The sequence below is a fragment of the Centruroides sculpturatus genome, unplaced genomic scaffold, assembly GCF_000671375.1.
Source record: "Centruroides sculpturatus isolate CEXI.00-Female unplaced genomic scaffold, Cexi_2.0 scaffold437, whole genome shotgun sequence".
Taxonomy (NCBI): Eukaryota; Metazoa; Arthropoda; class Arachnida; order Scorpiones; family Buthidae; genus Centruroides; species Centruroides sculpturatus.
Window position 1 is genome coordinate 21,808 of NW_019384692.1, and position 21,685 is coordinate 43,492.

At 31.4% G+C, this 21,685-nt stretch overlaps 1 protein-coding gene and 2 pseudogenes across 1 annotated transcript; 2 read left to right on the forward strand and 1 right to left on the reverse strand.

Moving 5' to 3' along the window:
• Positions 1-3,353: 3,353 nt before the first annotated feature.
• LOC111627354 (SAGA-associated factor 29-like) lies at positions 3,354-8,263 on the reverse strand. Its single transcript, XM_023370912.1, has 4 exons — positions 8,066-8,263; positions 7,769-7,997; positions 4,033-4,187; positions 3,354-3,966 (listed from the first exon to the last, which is right to left on the reverse strand). Exons 1-4 carry the CDS (start codon positions 8,138-8,140, stop codon positions 3,556-3,558), a joined length of 870 nt encoding a protein of 289 aa, XP_023226680.1. The 5' UTR covers positions 8,141-8,263; the 3' UTR covers positions 3,354-3,555.
• A 5,689-nt stretch (positions 8,264-13,952) lies between these two features.
• LOC111627347 lies at positions 13,953-15,988 on the forward strand (annotated as a pseudogene).
• A 173-nt stretch (positions 15,989-16,161) lies between these two features.
• Positions 16,162-18,223, forward strand: LOC111627353 (annotated as a pseudogene).
• Positions 18,224-21,685: the final 3,462 nt, after the last annotated feature.

Here is a 21,685-nt window from a genome sequence, read left to right on the forward strand (position 1 = left end):
ATGAAAGCAAATGAAATTGGCCAGATGAAGTGTTTTTAATTGTAAAGCAGTTTCTAGACAGACAATATTTTTCATTATTACCAAGCAAAATTAAAGTGTGAATTTTAATCTGTAAAATAGTTTTTTAGTAGAAATATGGTTTTGCAGAAAATAGACATAAATCACATTGTGTTTTGACTTAATTTATTTCACTTTTGCAAATTTAGGAATTAACTACAAAATAACAATTTTGATCATGCAGCATTAAGGAGTCATTCTATCAATATCATACAACTAAATTATCTCAATATAAACTAAAGGTTAAGAGCAAATTTATTTCTAAACTTAAATAGTAAACTAAGACAACATTGTCATTCATAAATATTTATAGCTGTCAGATGGCAAATTATTAGTGGCCATGCATTAAATAACATTAGAATTTTTGGAATGGTTTAAAATTTAATTTTACCAAAACATGAGCCAGGGACACAAGTACTAATTTTCATCTAACAGAAACATCCATAAACCTGACTATTAGATTAAACCCAAATGATTTCCAGATTATATTGGGGTATATTAATGCTATTATTAATAATTAATGTTAAATAATTTGGCCTAGAGGTTGGCATTGGGCACATTCAAATTATTATTAAGTGTTAGACACCATCTCTTGACAATTTATCTCTAGGCCAAATTGCTTAATATACTATTAATAATTAAATGTTAATGTAGACCAATATAGTCCATTGATTATATCGGGTTGCATTGACATTATTGCAACAATGTAAAGACAGACAAACTTGGTTTCAATATTCTGATTTCATTTGAATAGAACATAAAGCCAATCTAAAATTCAATATTTATCCCAAATTTTAAGTACAGTGGGCTGTCAAATTGCATAGGACTGTATTTTAATTAACAAGTACCATAAGTAAATTATATATATATATATATTATCAAAAAATGAACAAAATTTTGTCATTCAAACTGCACACATGAATTTACCCTATTAACACACAAGTGTAAGTGGTGGAACTAATAAATAATTTCAATACATAACATGAACCAAATGAAAAGTTTGGATAAGCCAACATTTTAAAGAAAGGTTTCTTTGAAATAAAGATAACTCTTAAATAAAATAAATAACTCTTGAAAGATTCTGAAACAAAGATGACAAAGAAAATGAAATGCCAACTGGGAAGAATGAACAAGTAACAAAGAACAAATTTGGACAAACAAGATTAAATAGTTTTAAATTTAAATGACAAAGTATTAGCTTATAAATAGAAATGTTTCTAGAAATCATGAATAAACTATGTTAACTGTATGTATAGATCAAGAGAGTATTTGAAGAATGTATGTATGTAGGTGGGTGCTCATTACAACAAATTCTCAGGTTCCATATTGTCTGAATGATATTAATGATAACATTTACAGTATATCATTCAGACAATATGGAACCTGAGAATTTTGTAAAATCAGTATGTAATGTTCAAAATACATTTGAAATTTAAAATTATATGCACAGCATAGTTACACTTCTTAGTCATTAATGATAACATTTACAGTATGACTAAGAAGTGTAACTATGCTGTGCATATAATTTTAAATTTCAAATGTATTTTGAACATTACATACTGATTTTACAAAATTAGTTGATTTAAATGATACCATTTTTTAATTTATATTCTATTTAATAGAATATAATCAAAAAAGCCATTGAGCCAAGATTGTAGGATTCAAAAGTATGCACAGATAAAACATTTATTGAGACTGCTTGTCTGAGCTTCAGATCTCCAGCTGTATTCTGCTCTACAAGCAGGAGTGAGTCTCTGTTATCATCTCTAAACATATTCAAGATAACATTACCTATATTTTTCAATATTCACATGACAGTAGCAACTCTCCCCCACTTTAGAACAGAACAAACAAATGAATAATTATATATAACAATTAGAATAATTTAGTAAGAAAACAAAGTTTAATGTAGTATGATATGAAAAGGAATAATTAGTATAAATTTTAAAATAGAATTAACTGAAAACATAGAAGGAAATTAACAAGTTATAATGGTTGTCTCTCAACTCATAAAAGGTAATAACAAGATTCAAGATGAAATGTTCATAGTAAGAGGATCAAAGGTATTTTTCAACAAACAGATGAGTCAAGGTCAGGCCTTTCTCTAATTTGTCATATTGGAACATGTAGCTGCAGTTAGCTCCTCTGCAATCTGTACTTGTAGGACCTTTGTATTTTTTATCACCAGTATTAATTTATCCTTTTTTGTTTACTGAACATTACATCATCAGAAATATTTAGTTTTCCCACTTTTTTTTTAATATTTCTCATGTGTTCTTTAGAGCCCAGGTGCATTACTAGATCTATTCAGTTAAGTACTTGTTTAAAGCAAAATTGTCAGCAACCCCCCTCATATGGGTTCTTTGAAGTGTGTTTAAGTATTGAAATGCTACACTCAATGTGATAGACACCTATAAAGATAAGAGAGATGATTTTTTTCAGATATGCCTCACAGATGAAACTTAATACAATAAGATTTAAAACAGAGTTGAAATCTGAGTCAGAAAACAATAAAACCAAAATGTATCAATAATTTAAATCTCAAACTCTTATCTCAATAGTGCAGATGATGGTCTGATAAAGCCATGCATTAATTTGTAACGTGATTCTTAAAAAGTTTATAGTCGAATGTATCATTCAAAAAGAAAAAAAATTATCTACGATGTTAGCCAATTCTTTGCTCAATTTCTGTATTAGCATAATCAGCTCATTTCTTCCACTACCAAAGATTTACTTATAATTGTTGCTAAGATTTGCTCAATGTTTTATATAAAATTGGAACAATCTAAACGTTCTCCACGACTCTGGATTTCAGGTAAGAATATGGTCTAAATCTTCAACCGTTTTTATAAAGGTAAGTTATCCAACTCTTCCTTTGCAACTTTGCTGCATCTAATTGATTTAAACGCTCTGCTGAGGATTTATGTCCACAATAGAGATGACAGGTTGGTGAGGATGGGGACTGACATTTTCAGACAGATAGGAAGATTTTTGTTGACAAAATATAATGAATTTGTAGTTTTGTCAATGAAAATAGTTTTAAAAATTAGGGAGTCATGAAAAATTCCTGACCTTGAACTGGAATACTATAGCAGCAGGTTGTTTCATTAACCATTCGGCACCTCAGCATTTATATTAATCATAAATCAATCTGGTCTGTGAAAGGTGCTGCAAAGTATCTACCTCTAGAAACAATGATAAATCTTTTTGTGTTCTGGTAAGTTACATATTAGTTTACTATAGCTGAAGATGAAATATGAAAATTATGATAATTTTTAAATGATAAAACAAGAAACTGACTGCCAAGGGTATTTTATTATGGCATTAAATGAAGTTTGTACAACTTAATGAATATAATGACAAAAACACATACATCCACTGTTGATGACTTTAAATAAATTAAAGTTTTTTTTTAACAGACAAAATTTTGCCTTTTTTGAAATACACATTCTGGAACAAAAATGAAATAGAACATGTTCGAATAATTGGAGCAGACACTCACTTTTTTCTACTTTCTTTGCACACGATAACGTATCTCTGAGCAACGCTCAATGGGGGAGAGTAGCCGTCTGCATAAGAAGAATCCTCGAAAAGCACTTGGTACTCTTCTTGTGCACCCTTTGGAGGTTCGTGAATCACAGCACGATAGAAACAAGTTGTCTGCGGATACAAAGCCATAACTAGAGTCCCTTTGGAGAACAAAGCTTCCGGATCTGTTTCTGGATTGGCCCTCATCAAGGGAAGCGGTACGACTCTACGTCGACTCAAGAAGTGTCTCTCTTTCTGTTCTTCGTCGATGTCGTCCACCTCGTACTTGTTGGTGTTGTGATTGTACTGAATGACTTCAGCTAGAATCCAGTTTTCGTCACCGTCAGGCGCTTTCACAAGCGCAGCGACCATATCTCCAACCTGAAATGGGAAGACGGATTATAAAACGTCGACAGACTAACGACTGACCGAGAAGTAAATACCGACCTTCGCAATATAATTACTTTCCGCTGGAATGGCACCACAGAGTGGTGGTGGTTTTTCATTTCCCTTGCCAATCCAAAGAGGAAGTGTAAGTGCATTTTGCTGCAGCATTTTCATCAAAGCACCCCTGCGAATTGTCTCCTTAGGTCTTTCAACTGCTGAAAATTTTTATAAAATCAAATTTATATTTTCATCTTCATCTCTGACTCAAAGCTTAATTTTCATTATTATTTTAATATGAAAATAAATTGTAAGATAAATTTATGTTTATATTAAAAAAATTATGAACTGTACATTGAAAACTTTTGAAGTAGTATAAAATGTCTTATAAAAATGTTTCAAACACTAAGATGGTTTAATGTAAACTTTCCTATAATTTCCTTTGAAACAAGAATTATAAAATCTGAATAAATTTCAAACTTGCCATTGGCTAAAAATCACATGACGTTCTACGTAGAACATCACGTGATTAGAACAGCAAATACGTGTTTATTTTTCAGTTCGTAATCTTCCAATAAAATCTGATCAGCCAGTGTCTGTTTTAGATCAACTTTTGTCTTTACATAATCCCATATTAATAGTTAAGAATTACATGAGCCTGACTGGACAGATATTACAAATTCTATGGCAATGTTCATAAATTTTTAAGAATCTTAACATCAGATGCTATTCTTTGGATGAGTGGATTCTCAAATGATAAGCCATGGTACACTACTTCACTGCAAGAGATGGTTAGGCATTCACAAATGTTATGAGAGTACATTTTAAAAATAAGACTCATTTGAGTAAAGGTTTATTACAGTCATAATAAATTAACACTCAAGGAGCTTAGTTTAGCCTAGTTAACAGTTATTATTGTACACAGTACTCTAAATTTTCACAGCCATTTTAAATTATAACTATAGGGAAAGGCATATGTATTGATTTGGAATTGAAATCATTGAACATCAGCCAGAAATTATCAATTAATAGTTTTAGATTTCAATCATATTATCCATTCAGTCATATTAATTTGTTTGAAATTTTGACTTTAGTTAGTTGAATAAAAAAATGTGATTTTAAAAGTCCAATTAATCAATAATGAAGTCTTATGATTTTAATTATTTTTCTTATTATTGTTAACTTATAGAATTCAATATTTTAGAACAATCTGTTACTTGTCAAAAATGGCAGAATAAATGAAACCCATCGGTTTTTTTTTAAAGGGTTAACAGTGAGCAAAACTCCATCAAAAATGATCAAAAGAAATTTTTAAAAAAATGATTTTTACTTAAAATTACACAATGTTATAAAAGAAATTTTAAAAGATAATCATCTAATAATTTTCCTTATTGATCCAAATCTGAAATAAAAATTGTCAACCTTGCAGTAATATAATCTTAACTATACCCAATTTTGTTCATCTTTGATTTGTGCATCAAATATACTATTTTGGCAGATAATTAACTTGTGAAAAATATTTTCACCACAGATAATATTATCAATTAATTTTTTCAATGCTGTATTCAAGATATAATTTTTGAGTCTCAAGTCACATTTGAGAAAAACAATTACTTCCAATGCTATGACTCAGTTAAAATTAACTAAAAATTATTGTATTAAAGTTTCTTTTTCCATTTTTGACTCTCCATCCTGTGAATATTAAGGGAGCCTTTTTCCACTTCCATCATGAGTTTGGATCTACACCAGGAGTGACTGGATGCTGAGGGATGGGATCCACATATTTAGGTCAGATCACCCATGAAAAATTCCTGAGATTGCTCACCTAGATTTGATCCTGGATTCCCAGAGTAATAGTTAATTACATCATAGGATCACATCTTAACTGTCTCTGTCATATTAAAATTTACCAGATGAGAAAAAAATAACCATTTTTTGCTTACCATTAAAATTTTTGTAAAAAAATAAATACCAATTTCACTAAGCAACAATGATGAAAATTAAAAAGAATAATTAATTTTTAAGGATTTTTATAAGTTTGAATTTCAATATAGTTACCATAGAAATGCACATTCCAAAAACAAAAGGGATTTATATAAAGCTGGTGATGTACAGTACTTTACAGATACAAAATATTATTTTATCAAATAATCTCAAAACTACAACATAATTTCTACATTTAATAAGTTTGAATTAACTTTAGTTCATTTTAAAATCATCAAGCAGTTAATATATTTATTAAACTTATCTAAGTAATTCATATAATGTGAAAATTCAAATACAGTATAACCTCCAAATAGTGAACACAAACGGGACTGAGAAGTTTGTCTGCTATTGAGAGGTACTGTATGTACAGTACATGCTGGCATATGGTATTTTAACACAGTTATCATAAAGAGAAGATTTGATAGATTACAAAACATCAAATACTAAAAATTATATGTAGAATATATATAATTAAAAAACATATATAGTATACAGTCGACCCTCCTATAACACTGTTGGATTATTCCGTTTTATATGAATTCCATGTTGTACAAGTCACTTAAATTTTACGAATACGTGTGCCGGACTGTGAACGGCTCACGTATTTGTAAAATTTAAGTGACTCGTGCAACATGGAATTCATATAAAACGGAATTATCAACAGTGTTATAGGGAGGTTGACTGTATTATTTATCTTTTCAGCTGTAAAAATTTAATTTTAACTGAATTCTAAATACCAAACAGAGTAGATGAGACACTTTAAATGGGACATATAAATTACATGATGTGTTGATTAATTATTAATTCATTAAAAACAATGTGGGCAGAAGTAACGAAAAAGAAAAATGAAACTGTTGTTATGAACATAAGGGTGGATGAAGGTTGGTTTAGGCAGTAAGTTTGAATGTTGAGTTATGAAGGCAATTTGCTAGCCACTTCAAGAGGTGGAAATGTATTGCATTTATGACATCATTTATGATCTAAGTGACTAAAAAAATCAATATACTGATTTATCTTTTTGTACTTATCAAGTACATGTAATTTTTCAAACATTTTTGCTTTTTTCAGTAACTAATTTACTAAAAATTAATTACACTTTAGCCACCACAAAGCTGTTAAGATCATAAATGACATTATACATGTGAGAAAACCGAATATCTTCCTACACTTTAAATTAAAGTGGTTGGCAAATTGCCTTTGTAACACCACCTTTGAACTTCCACCAAATAGATGCTGTTATAATAGCTGTTCTAACTTTCTTTTTCATTACTACTGTACTATGGTTCTTGTTGAATGACAGATGTCTTGAGAAGAGTATGGTTTCTTGGTACCATTAGTTTAATTCCAACAATAAGACAGAAGTTTAATAACATCAATATGAATGATGGTAAGCAATGATTGACAACTTAACCAGATTAATTTTCTCTAATAGAATATTGTTTGGCTTTTTACAACCTGCCCTCCTCCTCTATTCCTATTTTAAGCCAGTCTTTATTAGACCTCTATGGTCAAAATTCATCTGAAAGAGTATTTGAGCTGATTCTTTGTTTTAGTTTTAAAATATTTCATATGTAATTAATTCTTTCAGAATAATGAAGGTGGGACATTGTGTTTTTGTTGGGTTGGTTATAGACAACAGTGTCCACTATTTAGAGGTAAATATAATAGATGTCCTATACAGATATAATTGTAAAAACTTCCATTAAATAGAGGTATCTGCTATTCGGGAGTGTCTGTTAATGGAGGTTTGAAATATTTGTATGTTATGAAAGTATTAAAATAATGTAAATAAACTTTTGTCATATTTAGTTACCAGAATTTTTTGTTGCAATTCTTCTTTCATTCCGAATAGCTCTAACTTCAGCAATAGTGTCAAGGGCCTTTCTTAGCAGTTCTGCTTCACTGTCAGCATCTTGCATGGCTGTCTTGTACAAGCCCCTCAACTTTGTTTTGTAGTAAGGAGACAATTTCTGCTCATGCTGCATCCGTTCATGAGTTTTTGCAATGTTGGTTAAGTTGTGCTCGCTGCGATTTCTTTCGTCCTGTAGATAAATTTCTTTTTTAAACATATGCCTGTATCCCAAAGATTAAAAAAAATTAAACAACAAACCTGACACTGATGTATAACATGATACAGCTCCTTTAACTTCTCCTGAATTACGGTATTATCTCCATCCTTCTGCATTTTTAAAAATTATTCCAAATAAATTTAGCTGTCTTTATATATACGATTAAAATGGCGAACTGAAATATAATATCCCCCATAAAATGCATAATACCATGATAATAATACTACTGTTGCCAGAATCTGTAAAAATATTTTAAATAATCTTTATAAATATTTAAATTATTGAATTTTGTTCTAGTTTAAAATATAGCACATAAAGTTTCATTAACACAGTAATACAATATTTAATACATTGAAATAAAGCAATCACTTAGCTAATTAAATGTATTACTTCAAATTATTCATATTTAGTTTTAAATTTTATTTTAATATTAGTTTAGTGCTTAATATAAACAAATTAACTGTTCTAAACCTTAATACCTTATAATAAATTTATCAAAGGCAATAAAAATTACAATACATTATAAATTATATTTGGACTAGGTTTGAACCAAGATTTCCAAGACAGTAATAGCTAAAACTTTACTATATACTATACAGTAAACTTTATTTACTATATAGTTATCTGATAAAATTGGGCAGATAGCCAAAATGGTAAAAGCATCAATTACCACTCTGGAGACATGGGTTTGAGTCCAAGTTGGAAACAGAAAATTCTCAAGGATAATCTATCTCAAATAAGTCAGTCCCATCTCTTACCACCCAACTATTCCATTGTAAGCCTAACCAATCCATGATTGGCTTAGATAAAGATCTTCTTAGTGCCCAGAGAGGGGGAGGAAAAAAGCTACATGATAGACTCTTGTAAAAGATATTGAAGTTAAAATTGCCACTTGGCAATAAAAACCTCAGTCCATATTTGGACATTCAGGGTGAAATTGAATCATAAAGTAAGCTTCAGCTAAGTTAAAATTTTGATATGACAGAACCTGTGAAATACTATTTAATTATAAGTATTGTTTTTAACTGTGTTATTTGGAATTATAAATTAAAACATTATTCAAAAAATGATTTCTATTTCTGACTGACAGTTTAATATATTATTACTTTTGCTTTCCAGACTCCAAACTGATAAGAATGCCAGCAACTGCAATAATTAATACAACTGGTTGGCAATAAATACATGTAGTTTGAAGTGGCAAAAAAATTTAAAATTAGCAAGATGGTTAGTAATTTTTTTTAATTTTCCAGAGCAATGTCTGATTTGCATAATTGAAATGTGCAATTGACAACTGAACTTAAAGAATCTACTAATTAAAAAATATACTGATTTCAATAAATAAATTTGCAATTATTTATAACAAGAAGAAGTTTAATATAAGTTGGATAATTAGGTGCTGGTTTCTATCATCATAAGCAATATTTTTCCAAAGAAAACACAATTTATTGGGTTGTTTGGAAAGTAATTTCATTTTTTTACCACTAGAAGGATTAGTCATATTTTTCTCACCATTTTCATTCTAAACCGTATTATCATTATATATTTTGACAGCTAGCATTTTAATGCTTATTTGTAAAAAATTTGTTTGATTTTGTGCAATTGTTTATTTTTTATGTCCCATCAAATATGGAAGATCAAAAGCAGCATTTTCGGCATATTTTGCTCTTTTATTACCGAAAAAGTAAGAATGCTGTTCAAGCGAGAAAAAAATTGTGACATGTATGGAGAAGATGTATTGACAGAACGACAGCGCCAAAACTGGTTTATAAAATTTTGTTTTAGCAATTTAAATACAGTCGACCCCCCTATAACGTACGTTCCTATAACGTAGCGAAAAAATTGTAGCAACTTTCGTATAACGTACCTCCTATAACGTCGTTTCGCGACAAGATTGATAGAGTCTGGACCAATAGTGGATGAGCAGCCGAACTACTTTCCTCCGACCCTGCGCCACGCTACGGAGCGGCTAAATTGAGTTTGCTATCGTCTGTTTAGTATTATATATAAATTATATATAAATTAGGTACTGTACATATAATTATATATTAATTATATATAAATTAGGTACTGTATATATAATTATATATTAACTTAATTTATTGTAACTTTATTATAATTATATATATGCTTTCTGCCGCCTGGCAACACGCTACGGAGATTTTAGGCTAGTAAGTTGAGTTTATTATCGTCTGTACAGTATGTAAATTAGGTACCGTAAGTCTAATACAGCACTAATTTTATACATTTCTTGTGAAAGAAACACTTCTTATTCAACGGCCATAAAAATTATTTATATTAATGATGTCTCCAAAGGTCAAGTTATTTTTTTGCGAAAAATTCGTTATTAGAAATTGCGGCCGTCGTTTCATGTGCTGTTCCGCGATGAAAACCAGCTTTAAGCAACGGCGTAGTCGAACGGTACACACTCGGTAAGTAATCCTATAATTTTTTGTTTATAGCATAGTTTATACGGATTACTCCCAAAAAATTATACGTGTTTTGGAAATGTTGAGTGGAATTAGTCTAGAATCGGTTAATTTTATAGAAGAAAACCTTTCGAACAGCCTTAGTCCGTAAAGTTCCCACCTATCGGGCTGCGATTGGCTCATGTATTTAATCATTCCTACAACGTAATTTTCGGTTAGCGTGGAACGTATCTAAGCGTTATAGGGGGGTCTACTGTATTGAAGATGCACCACGTTCTGGATGGCCAGTTGAAGCCAATGAAAACAAAATAAAGGTACTGATTGAAGCAAACTGCCAAATAACAACACATGAAATCACTAAGAGATTAAATTTGTCAAATTGAACCATTTATGATTACTTGAAACAAATTGGTTTTGTTTCAAAGCTTGATATATTAGTTCCACATGTTCTTAAAGAGAGATGCTCTCTTTGGTGGGATTTTAAGGAAATTTTGTTTTTGGAGCTTTTACCAGACAATTTAACAATTGATTCGAAAGTGTACTGCCATCAAGTAAACAAATTGAGTAATATCATCAAACAGAAAAGGTGGCCAAATTGATCAACAAAACAGGTGTAGTGTTTTACCACAATAATGTCAAATTTCACACAAGTTTGGTAACTGGTCAGAAACTGTTATAACTTTGATGGGACATGCTATCACACCAATTGTATTTGCCAGATTGAGCATACTCAGATTATTACTTGTTCCAGTCTATACAAATTTTTTTAAACTGTAAGACATTTACTTGAAATGACAATGTCAAAAATCACTTGAATCAGTTTTTTGTAAGCAGTGATCAAAACTTTTATGAATATGAAATCATACTACTACCAGAAACGATGACAACAGGTATTTGACCAAAAATGGTTGATATATAATTCAATAAAATATTTATTTATTATAAAAATATTGTTTTTTTTTCACGGAAAAAAACAAAATTACTTTCCAAACAACCCAATATTTGCATTCCTCATATATGGAAATTCATGGAAGATAGAAAAAAAATATTGATCAATTTTGCATATTTACATCAACCACCTTTAAATAAAAATTCTGATCATGAAATTATTAGCTGGATGATATCATTAGCTAGATTGTAAGCAAATCATAAAAGATATCTAAGGATTCTGCATATTACTGAGACATCATTTTATCACAAAATTATGATAAGAAGTCATAAGACTGACAGTTAGCCAAACAAAAGTTATGCTATAAGAATATATGTACTCCTGGATATAATATTAGACACCACTTAAAAGTGAGAACTGATAAAATGCAGATATACAACCAAAGTGGGAATGACTCAAATGCAGTTTAGAAGTGGATTGTCAAAACATTTGAAAGTTTTTTAAAGTTTCAAGGTATTTCCACAAACTTCTTATAAAAAGCAAGTCCAAAAGTTTCTCCACCCATAAGAAAACCAATTTACAAAGATACATTATTAAGTTATGCTTGACATATATTTATAGGAATAGTGTGGTTTGGCTTCTATGCTCTGAAAAAAATCCATTCAAGTGAAGACCTTCTGGGAGTTACCATAGTCTGCAAAAGGTGAAGGAAATGACAGGCATTTCTGAAAAGACTTTTACCAATATTATTTGTAACCACAACAGCAAAACAGGAATAAAAGTCAACAACCACCTGTCTTAAAAAATCAGGATAAAAGACATTTTTATGGAAAGCAAAGGCAACGATGAAACAAAATCAACTCACTACAAGTCCTTATCTCCAGGAATTCCTGGACCTAAATGTACAGTATATTATTGTACTATCTACCAGTTCTACAAGAGGATTTTAGTTATTGCAATAGATTTTAAAAAAACTGCCTCTGGCCTAAGGCATAAACAGGAGCACCCTGACACCATCTCCTTCTGAATACTAATTTAAAAATATTTTTGTGGCTACCAGAGTATGCAGTTAGCATTCCATCTCTGTGAACAACTTTGAGAACTAATCATTGGGTAATGCTTGTTGAAAGAAAATCAATAATCCAGGTCCAGAGAAACTTACAGCAATATACTGAAACTTTCTCTGGACCTGGATGTTGCATGCCATGTTACAGGAAGGAATTTGCCCACTATTCTGAAGTGGGTGGTGTAAGGCTTCTTGGCAGTGTCATCTCCCAATGTCTTTGTATTCAGGTATAGACTCCTTATTTTAGTCAAAGATAGGGTTGCTTGCCATTCTTGTGTTTTGTCAGGATGATACAATAGGATGGAACCATATGAGGGTAGTGGTGGCAGGTATAGAGACTTAAGATGTTTGACAATCAAACTCATGTTTATTGAGATTAGTGATGTGCCAGCTATCCATATTCGTATCCGTATCCGCAGATATCCGAGGAAAAAAAAAGATCCGTATCCGTTACTTTTTAGCAGATCTTTAACGAATCTTTTATCTTAATGAATTTCATTACTTACATGAAATTTTAAAGATAGGTAGCAATAAAATACTAATAACTTCAATTCAAATCGCTTTTTATTTCTTAAAATCACATATTTGGCACATTCATATTGCAAAAATTTTATCATCTTTATCAATTTTATCATATTGCAAAAATCATTTACTATTGTAAAATATTTCTATATTACATGCTAAACTTTTTTGTCGACATTGTTTTTATTTTAATTTAACTCAACACTCTCCAAAAATACAAACATAATCTATGCTATCCCATTTCACACTAAACTATAAACAAAAACACATGCAGTTCAAATCAAAACACGTCGCATTACTAACGCAAAGCGTCAACTATCGGTCCAAGGTCACACACACCGGTGCCGACTGAGCACGAAAGTTGAGATCTGTATCCGTATCTGCAGATCTAGACACTAATGATCCGTATCTGTATCCATATCCGTGGATATACATTTTTAACAATCCAGCACATAACTAATTGAGATACATAGAAGTTCTTACAATGAATCAGACATTGTCTTCTAATTTAGAAAAAAATGACAGACAATATTCCTCAACAGTGGTCGGTGGGAGGAACCTCTATTCTTAGGTGTTAGTCAGAATCTGGGCTTGGAATTCTGGCCACAGGTTTGTTTGTCAATGGTCTTCATACTGGGGAGGCAGATTACATTGAGTTGCTCAATTCCTTTGGTGAGAAAAGAACTACAGTAGTTCCTTTCAAAGGCTTCAAGCACCAGGTGCAGGACACAAATTATGAAAGGACGAGGATGACCAAATGAACAAGAAGGACCCAGTGTCTTTGAGAACCCAAGTTTTTATACAATTTGTCCTCGAATTCCTAGTTCAGATCGGTTGAGATTCATCACTTTTCCATAGACCAATTCAAGGATTTAGTCCAGGGATGAGCAACACGCTGCCCGTTAAACGTGTTTATGCGGCCCACCAAGCATTTTTTAAATTGAATTTATTTTATCGACTTTCTCCCATCAATATATTGTTATAAAATTAATTATAATAAAATGGTAGTACATACTAAACCGAAACAATTTTTTTGTGACGAGTTACTCACTTGTCGGTGACTTGTTCAAACATGCAATACAAATGCGCCGCGTCTGTGCTTGTTTGTGTTTGCTTCTGTCATACAATCAGTCAGACTGGTAAGCTGTTAACTAGCAATTTTAGCAATTCTTGTGTTTCTTGAAAGGCGTGAGTGCAATATTATTGTCAAAAAGGTAATATTAGAGTTTTTTTATTCAAAATTAAGTTTTCCTACAAATTTTTTTAACTTTCAAATTTTTAATCATAATAGCATGTCGGAAAAGCAAACAAAAAAATGGAAGGTTGCGAATGAGCACAGGCATTTCCAAGAAAAGTGGAAATTTGATTATTTTTTCACTTTCGTCGAAGATAAAGCTGTATGCTTAATATGCTCAGAGACTGTGTCGACATTAAAAGAATATAACATAAAAAAGGCATTACGATACAAAACATGAACAACAATATAAAAACTTAACAGGACAACTCCGGATAGATAAGTTTAATCAAATGGAGAAAAACTTGGGAAAACAACAGGCTATTTTTAAAAATCAAGCTATTTTATCAAATACGGCAGTAAAGGCTAGTTTTGTTGTCAGTCAAATACTGGCAAAAAAAATGAAACCCTTTGCGGATGGAGAGATGATAAAAGAATGTCTGACTGCTGTTGCAGAAATAGCATTTCCTGATAAAATAAATATTATTTCAAACATTAGTTTATCAAGATTCACCATTGCAAGGAGAATTGAAGACTTGTCCGAGAACATAGCAACAACGCTTCGTGAACGCATTGCAAAATTCGAATACTGTTCTTTGGCACTTGATGAGAGCTGCGATATTAGCGATACAACACAACTGGCTATATTTTTACGTGGTATTGACACCAAATTTAATATTACCGAAGAATTGTGTTCACTGATTCCAATGCAAGGGACTACAACCGGCAAAGACCTGTACGATGAACTAAAGTCTGTGTTGGAAAATTTTTCAATTTCATTAGAAAAGATTATTGGTATATCGACAGATGGATCATGAGCAATGTCATGCATAGAGGTAGGAGTATCGGGAAGGCTATTTCAAGACATTAAGAAGGTCACAGGAAGAGAAATATTTGTTAACCACTGCATAATTCACCAGGAAAATTTGTGCGCGAAAAGATTGAGTTTGCCAAATGTCACAGTACCAATAATTAAACTAATCAATTTTATAAAGTCGCGCACGTTAAATCACGTGAATTTAAAGAATTCCTGAAAGATTTAAAAACTGAATATGGCGATGTGGTTTTTAATACCGAAGTACGTTGGCTTAGTAGAGGTGCAATGCTAAAAAGAGTATACAACTTAAAAAGTGAAATACAATTGTTCTTGGATATGAAGGAATATGCCTTTCCTCATTTTGGTAATAAAGAATGGATGTGTGATTTTGGGTTTCTTATCGACATGACTCAGCATCACAATGATCTTAATGTGGAACTTCAAGGCAAAGGACAGTTTATTCACAATTTGTATGATAAAATTCAGGGCTTTGAGCACAAATTAAAATTGTGGATACAGCATCTTTTGCAGAATAATGTGGCTCACTTTCCACATTTAGAAAAAGAAAACGTTACTACTTCTCAAAAATACGCACAATATATAGACATTTTAATCAACGAATTTCAATTACGATTCCAAATGTTCAAAGCTGAGAAGACACGGTTTCCATGAAAATGTTTTCCTCGCCATTTAATATCGATGTGGATACAGTTCCCGAAGACTTTCAAATGGAAGTGATTGACATGCAGAATAATACCGATTTAAAAAATGTATTTTTCTCCGTAAACATCAAAAATTTTTATAAATCTTATGTGAGCCCTGAGAAATTTCCGCTTTTGACAAAAAATGCAAAGCAAATGATGTCTCTGTTCAGAAGTACGTATGTTTGCGAACAATTATTTTCAACCATGAAATTAATCAAAAATGACCACCGATCAAGACTGAGTGATGCACGATTAGAAAGCTGCGTACGTGTAGCTACCTCATCAATTCCGGCTGATATTGATTAGCTTGTATCGAAAAGACAGTGCCAAATTTCTCATTAAAAATTTCAAGTAAATTTGTTTTTCTGTTCTTTTCTTGTTTGTTTTTATTTTGCATTAAAATTTGTATATGAAATCTTTACTTTTTTTAAATTTTATATTTTTTTATTCTAATGTTTATNACAATCAGTCAGACTGGTAAGCTGTTAACTAGCAATTTTAGCAATTCTTGTGTTTCTTGAAAGGCGTGAGTGCAATATTATTGTCAAAAAGGTAATATTAGAGTTTTTTTATTCAAAATTAAGTTTTCCTACAAATTTTTTTAACTTTCAAATTTTTAATCATAATAGCATGTCGGAAAAGCAAACAAAAAAATGGAAGGTTGCGAATGAGCACAGGCATTTCCAAGAAAAGTGGAAATTTGATTATTTTTTCACTTTCGTCGAAGATAAAGTTGTATGCTTAATATGCTCAGAGACTGTGTCGACATTAAAAGAATATAACATAAAAAAGGCATTACGATACAAAACATGAACAACAATATAAAAACTTAACAGGACAACTCCGGATAGATAAGTTTAATCAAATGGAGAAAAACTTGGGAAAACAACAGGCTATTTTTTAAAAATCAAGCTATTTTATCAAATACGGCAGTAAAGGCTAATTTTGTTGTCAGTTAAATATTGGCAAAAAAAATGAAACCCTTTGCGGATGGAGAGATGATAAAAGAATGTCTGACTGCTGTTGCAGAAATAGCATTTCCTGATAAAATAAATATTATTTCAAACATTAGTTTATCAAGATTCACCATTGCAAGGAGAATTGAAGACTTGTCCGAGAACATAGCAACAACGCTTCGTGAACGCATTGCAAAATTCGAATACTGTTCTTTGGCACTTGATGAGAGCTGCGATATTAGCGATACAACACAACTGGCTATATTTTTACGTGGTATTGACACCAAATTTAATATTACCGAAGAATTGTGTTCACTGATTCCAATGCAAGGGACTACAACCGGCAAAGACCTGTACGATGAACTAAAGTCTGTGTTGGAAAATTTTTCAATTTCATTAGAAAAGATTATTGGTATATCGACAGATGGAGCACGAGCAATGTCAAGCATGGAGGTAGGAGTATCGGGAAGGCTATTTCAAGACATTAAGAAGGTCACAGGAAGGGAAATATTCGTTAACCACTGCATAATTCACCAGGAAAATTTGTGTGCGAAAAGATTGAGTTTGCCAAATGTCACAGTACCAATAATTAAACTAATCAATTTTATAAAGTCGCGCGCGTTAAATCACCGTGAATTTAAAGAATTCCTGAAAGATTTAGAAACTGAATATGGCGACGTGGTTTTTAATACCGAAGTACGTTGGCTTAGTAGAGGTGCAATGCTAAAAAGAGTATACAACTTAAAAAGCGAAATACAATTGTTCTTGGATATGAAGGGATATGCCTTTCCTCATTTTGGTAATAAAGAATGGATGTGCGATTTTGGGTTTCTTATCGACATGACTCAGCATCTCAATGATCTTAATGTGGAACTTCAAGGCAAAGGACAGTTTATTCACAATTTGTATGATAAAATTCAGGGCTTTGAGCGCAAATTAAAATTGTGGAAACAGCATCTTTTGCAGAATAATGTGTCTCACTTTCCACATTTAGAAAAAGAAAACGTTACTACTTCTCAAAAATACGCACAATATATAGACATTTTAATCAACGAATTTCAATTACGATTCCAAATGTTCAAAGCTGAGAAGACAGCGGTTTCCATGAAAATGTTTTCCTCGCCATTTAATATCGATGTGGATACAGTTCCCGAAGACTTTCAAATGGAAGTGATTGACATGCAGAATAATACCGATTTAAAAAATGTATTTTTCTCAGTAAACATCGAAAATTTTTATAAATCTTATGTGAGCCCTGAGAAATTTCCGCTTTTGACGAAAAATGCAAAGCAAATGATGTCTCTGTTCGGAAGTACGTATGTTTGCGAACAATTATTTTCAACCATGAAATTAATCAAAAATGACCACCGATCAAGACTGAGTGATGCACGATTAGAAAGCTGCGTACGTGTAGCTACCTCATCAATTCCGGCTGATATTGATCAGCTTGTATCGAAAAAACAGTGCCAAATTTCTCATTAAAAATTTCAAGTAAATTCGTTTTTCTGTTCTTTTCTTGTTTGTTTTTATTTTGCATTAAAATTTGTATATGAAATCTTTACTTTTTTTAAATTTTATATTTTTTTATTCTAATGTTTATTATAAATAAAGTTTTGTAAATTATTAATAAGTGTTACTTTATGTGCGGCCCGCCAAAAAATTTTAAAATTTAAATTGGCCCATTGATTAAAAAGGTTGCTCACCCCTGATTTAATCTATACTTTTTTGAGGAATGTAACTGCAGTGTGACTGTCACAGATAAAGCAATACTAAGAAATGATAGTAAAAATGGAAATGCCCATCAAGTAATGTACAATGGCATCAGTTGATTCCAACAAGATGGCACTACAGTTCACACTGATCCTGAATCAACAAACTTTTTGCAAATCATGTTTCCAAGGCACATCATTCCCTGATTTGGAGATGTAACTTGGCCACCAAGACTTCCTGATCTAGCAGCTGTCGATTACTTCCTATGAGAATACTTAAAGTCACAGCATATGCCAACAAACCATGCATCCTCATGATGTTGAAGCAAAACATAATTGATAAAATTTGAGCCATTGATACTCCTTTACTGCATCAAGTCATAGACAATATTCGGTTCAGACTGTAAAATGTATTTGTTATTTTGAGACCACTTGGCAAATGTTATCTTTAAGAAATAAGTGATAATTAATAAATTGCACTGTACTACTGTTTTTACTGTGCATATTTTTTTGTTCTAAAATGACCCCACTGTTGTATAATATGGTTACATGACAACTAGACGATGGTCAACTGGGTGACTGTCATTTGGGCAACAGAAACTTAAAAATTTTTGTATGTTTAGCAAGCATAGAATTTTGTGGATACTTTTTTATTTATATTTTTTGTAAATATTGGCAAAATATATATAAATGTGGTTAAGACTTACGATGTACAGTACAAGTTATAAGTTATGAAATATGAGTTAAATTATTTCCAACTTACGAAAAGGAAATATTTTGGAACAATGTACTGTAGCATCTTTAATTATTATATGCCAAACAGTTAAAAAGTGCATCAAAGAAAAGCAGTTCTTCGAAAACAAATTCTTTCATACATTTAGGTTTTAATATATATTTTATTTAATGTAATGTATTTTTAATTTTATGTAATTGTTGTCTTTGTTTCTATGTACCTACTATATTTAATTTTTTGGGTAGATACCAACTGTCCTCTGAGATTTTTCTTTTTACTTGTAAAAATAATGTATATATGTATATAATTCGTCTCTGTAATCCAAAAATTTCTGGTAGATGGACTCACAGCAGTCCAGTTATATAATATATATATAATAATATAGTATTGTAAAAATAAATAAATAAAGTACAGTAATACCACGAACTTACACGATAGGTGGGACCGAGCGATAACCGCATAAGTCGAATTCGCATAAGTCAGGGTATAATTTCGCAATTTGTGTAAAATCCAAGTTGGATGTATGTAAGCTAATAAATGTTCTCATTAATCTTATCTTGTCTTTTGATTCGTTCATGGTTACAAGAAATCACCACATAGAGTCTCTCAAGTCTCTGTACATATAACAAACACAGAAATAAATTGTAGCTATGTGTTGATTCCGTGCAACACATCCAAACATGTAAGCTGAACAATAGTGTGGGGGGAGTGAGTAATCAAGAGTTGCGTGGCACTCAAACAAAAGACGAATCGACGAGATTTAAAAATCACATAACTCTGGGTTTGCATAAGTCGAGGTATTACTTATTACTTATGTAACATATATAAATATGTTTGTTAATTACAAAATTGTTCTTTTAACTTGTTTCTTACCAAGAAGTAGATCAATAGAAAAGAATGATTATTTTAATAAATAAAACAATAAAAAATTTGTTTTTGTGTATTATTGATCTCTTATTTTGTTGCCCAGATGTTGGCACCCAGTTGACAGTGTTCTGTAAAAACCATCACATTCTCTTGCCATACTCTGTATAATTGATAATTACTTTAGACATTTGTACAGTTCTACAAAGCAACTGGAGTGAACTTTGTCTACAGTACAAAGTTCATTCGATAAGTAAATGAAACACATTTTTTTCTGAGCCAATTGGAAAAATTTATATTTTATGTGCAACATCTTTCAACCCACCAGCATTATTTGTAGTAATTTCAACTTTGTTGTATGGCAGCACCACAGTTAGCTTTTCAAAATGAAGTTTGTGACTGAAGTGCATTTCAAACAGAGCTGTGACTGACTTTCTTTTGGTGGAAAATGAGACAGTAACAAGCATTCACCAGCACTTAAAAGAATGTTTGAGACTTTGCAGTGGATAAAAGCACTAAGTTGTTGGACAAAATGAATCATCATCAGAAAAAGGTGAAGACAATCTGTCTGATCTCCTGAGCTCTGGCTGGCCACATACAGCTGTGATGCCCGCAATAGTAGGACATGCAGACACTCTTATTTAGGATGGTCAGTAAATCACAACAGAAAACTTACTGCTCAACATATTAGTGTTGTCAGTAGTGTCAATAGAATTGCACACAATTTAGGGTATTCAAAGCTTGGTCCCTCAGTCTAACAGACAACTAAAAAGAACAAGGATTATTTGTGCTGAGTTACTTGCTACATACAAGGTTGATGATCATGATTTTTTTTATCAACCATTGCCACAGGAGATGAAACATGAATTCATCACTTTTGAGCCTGAGACAAAAAGATAACCCAAGAAGTGGCATCACATAACTTCTAGGAAGAAAAAGTTCAAGATAGTCACCTTCCTCACCCATCCTATTGGCCCAGATATTACATCTTCAGACTCATCTGTTTGGTCCTTTGAAAGATGCAATCCACACGAAGAGATACAACAATGGTCAGAAACTTATTGATGATGTGAGAAGTTGGCTGAGACAACCGTAAAGATACCATAAAAGCATACAGGTTCTCACATTATACATATGAATGGAGATTATAAAGAAAAATATATTTTTGTACCCAAAGAACAAATTGATGTATTTAAAACTAGAATAAAACTAACCTGTTTTGAGGAAAAAATTGTGTTTCATTACTTATTGAATGACCCACATATATCCAATTACTGATATTTATCCATTTACTCAAAAGTAAAAGTTTTGCACAGTGTATATGCCATGTTTACTTCAAGATTTTTCAGCTTAAAATTCTGGTTTACAAGTTAGAACTATATATGCTGTATAAGTTGTCTCTAAAAATGCAGGAGGTTAGAACACTATTTGCATTGAGACACTAATCTTAATACTTTTGAATACAGTAATACCCCAAACTTACGTGATAGGTGGGACCGAGCGGTAACTGCGTAAGTCAAGTTCGCATAAATCGGGGTATAATTTTGCATATAAATACATACAAATAATTTTTAATTGGGGCCGGAGACTAAAGAAAACAATAATTTAGAAAAAAATGTTTAATAAAATCTTAGATAATACATATGTATAACAAATTAGGCCTATATTATTTTACAATTTTTCACATTTACTTGATTATTACGCCATAATTTTAACATTGTTTCCATCTCAGCGATAATAC

What these genes read in the sequence shown, in the direction of transcription:
- LOC111627354 (XM_023370912.1), bottom strand. Translation starts at nt 8,140, where the DNA reads ATGCAGAAGGATGGAGATAATACCGTAATTCAGGAGAAGTTAAAGGAG. An exon ending in AATTGCAACAAAAAATTCTG is followed by an intron (nt 4,188 to 7,768) that starts GTAACTAAATAT and finishes AAAAATTTTCAG; the next exon opens with CAGTTGAAAGACCTAAGGAG. An exon ending in AAAGTAATTATATTGCGAAG is followed by an intron (nt 3,967 to 4,032) that starts GTCGGTATTTAC and finishes TTCCCATTTCAG; the next exon opens with GTTGGAGATATGGTCGCTGC.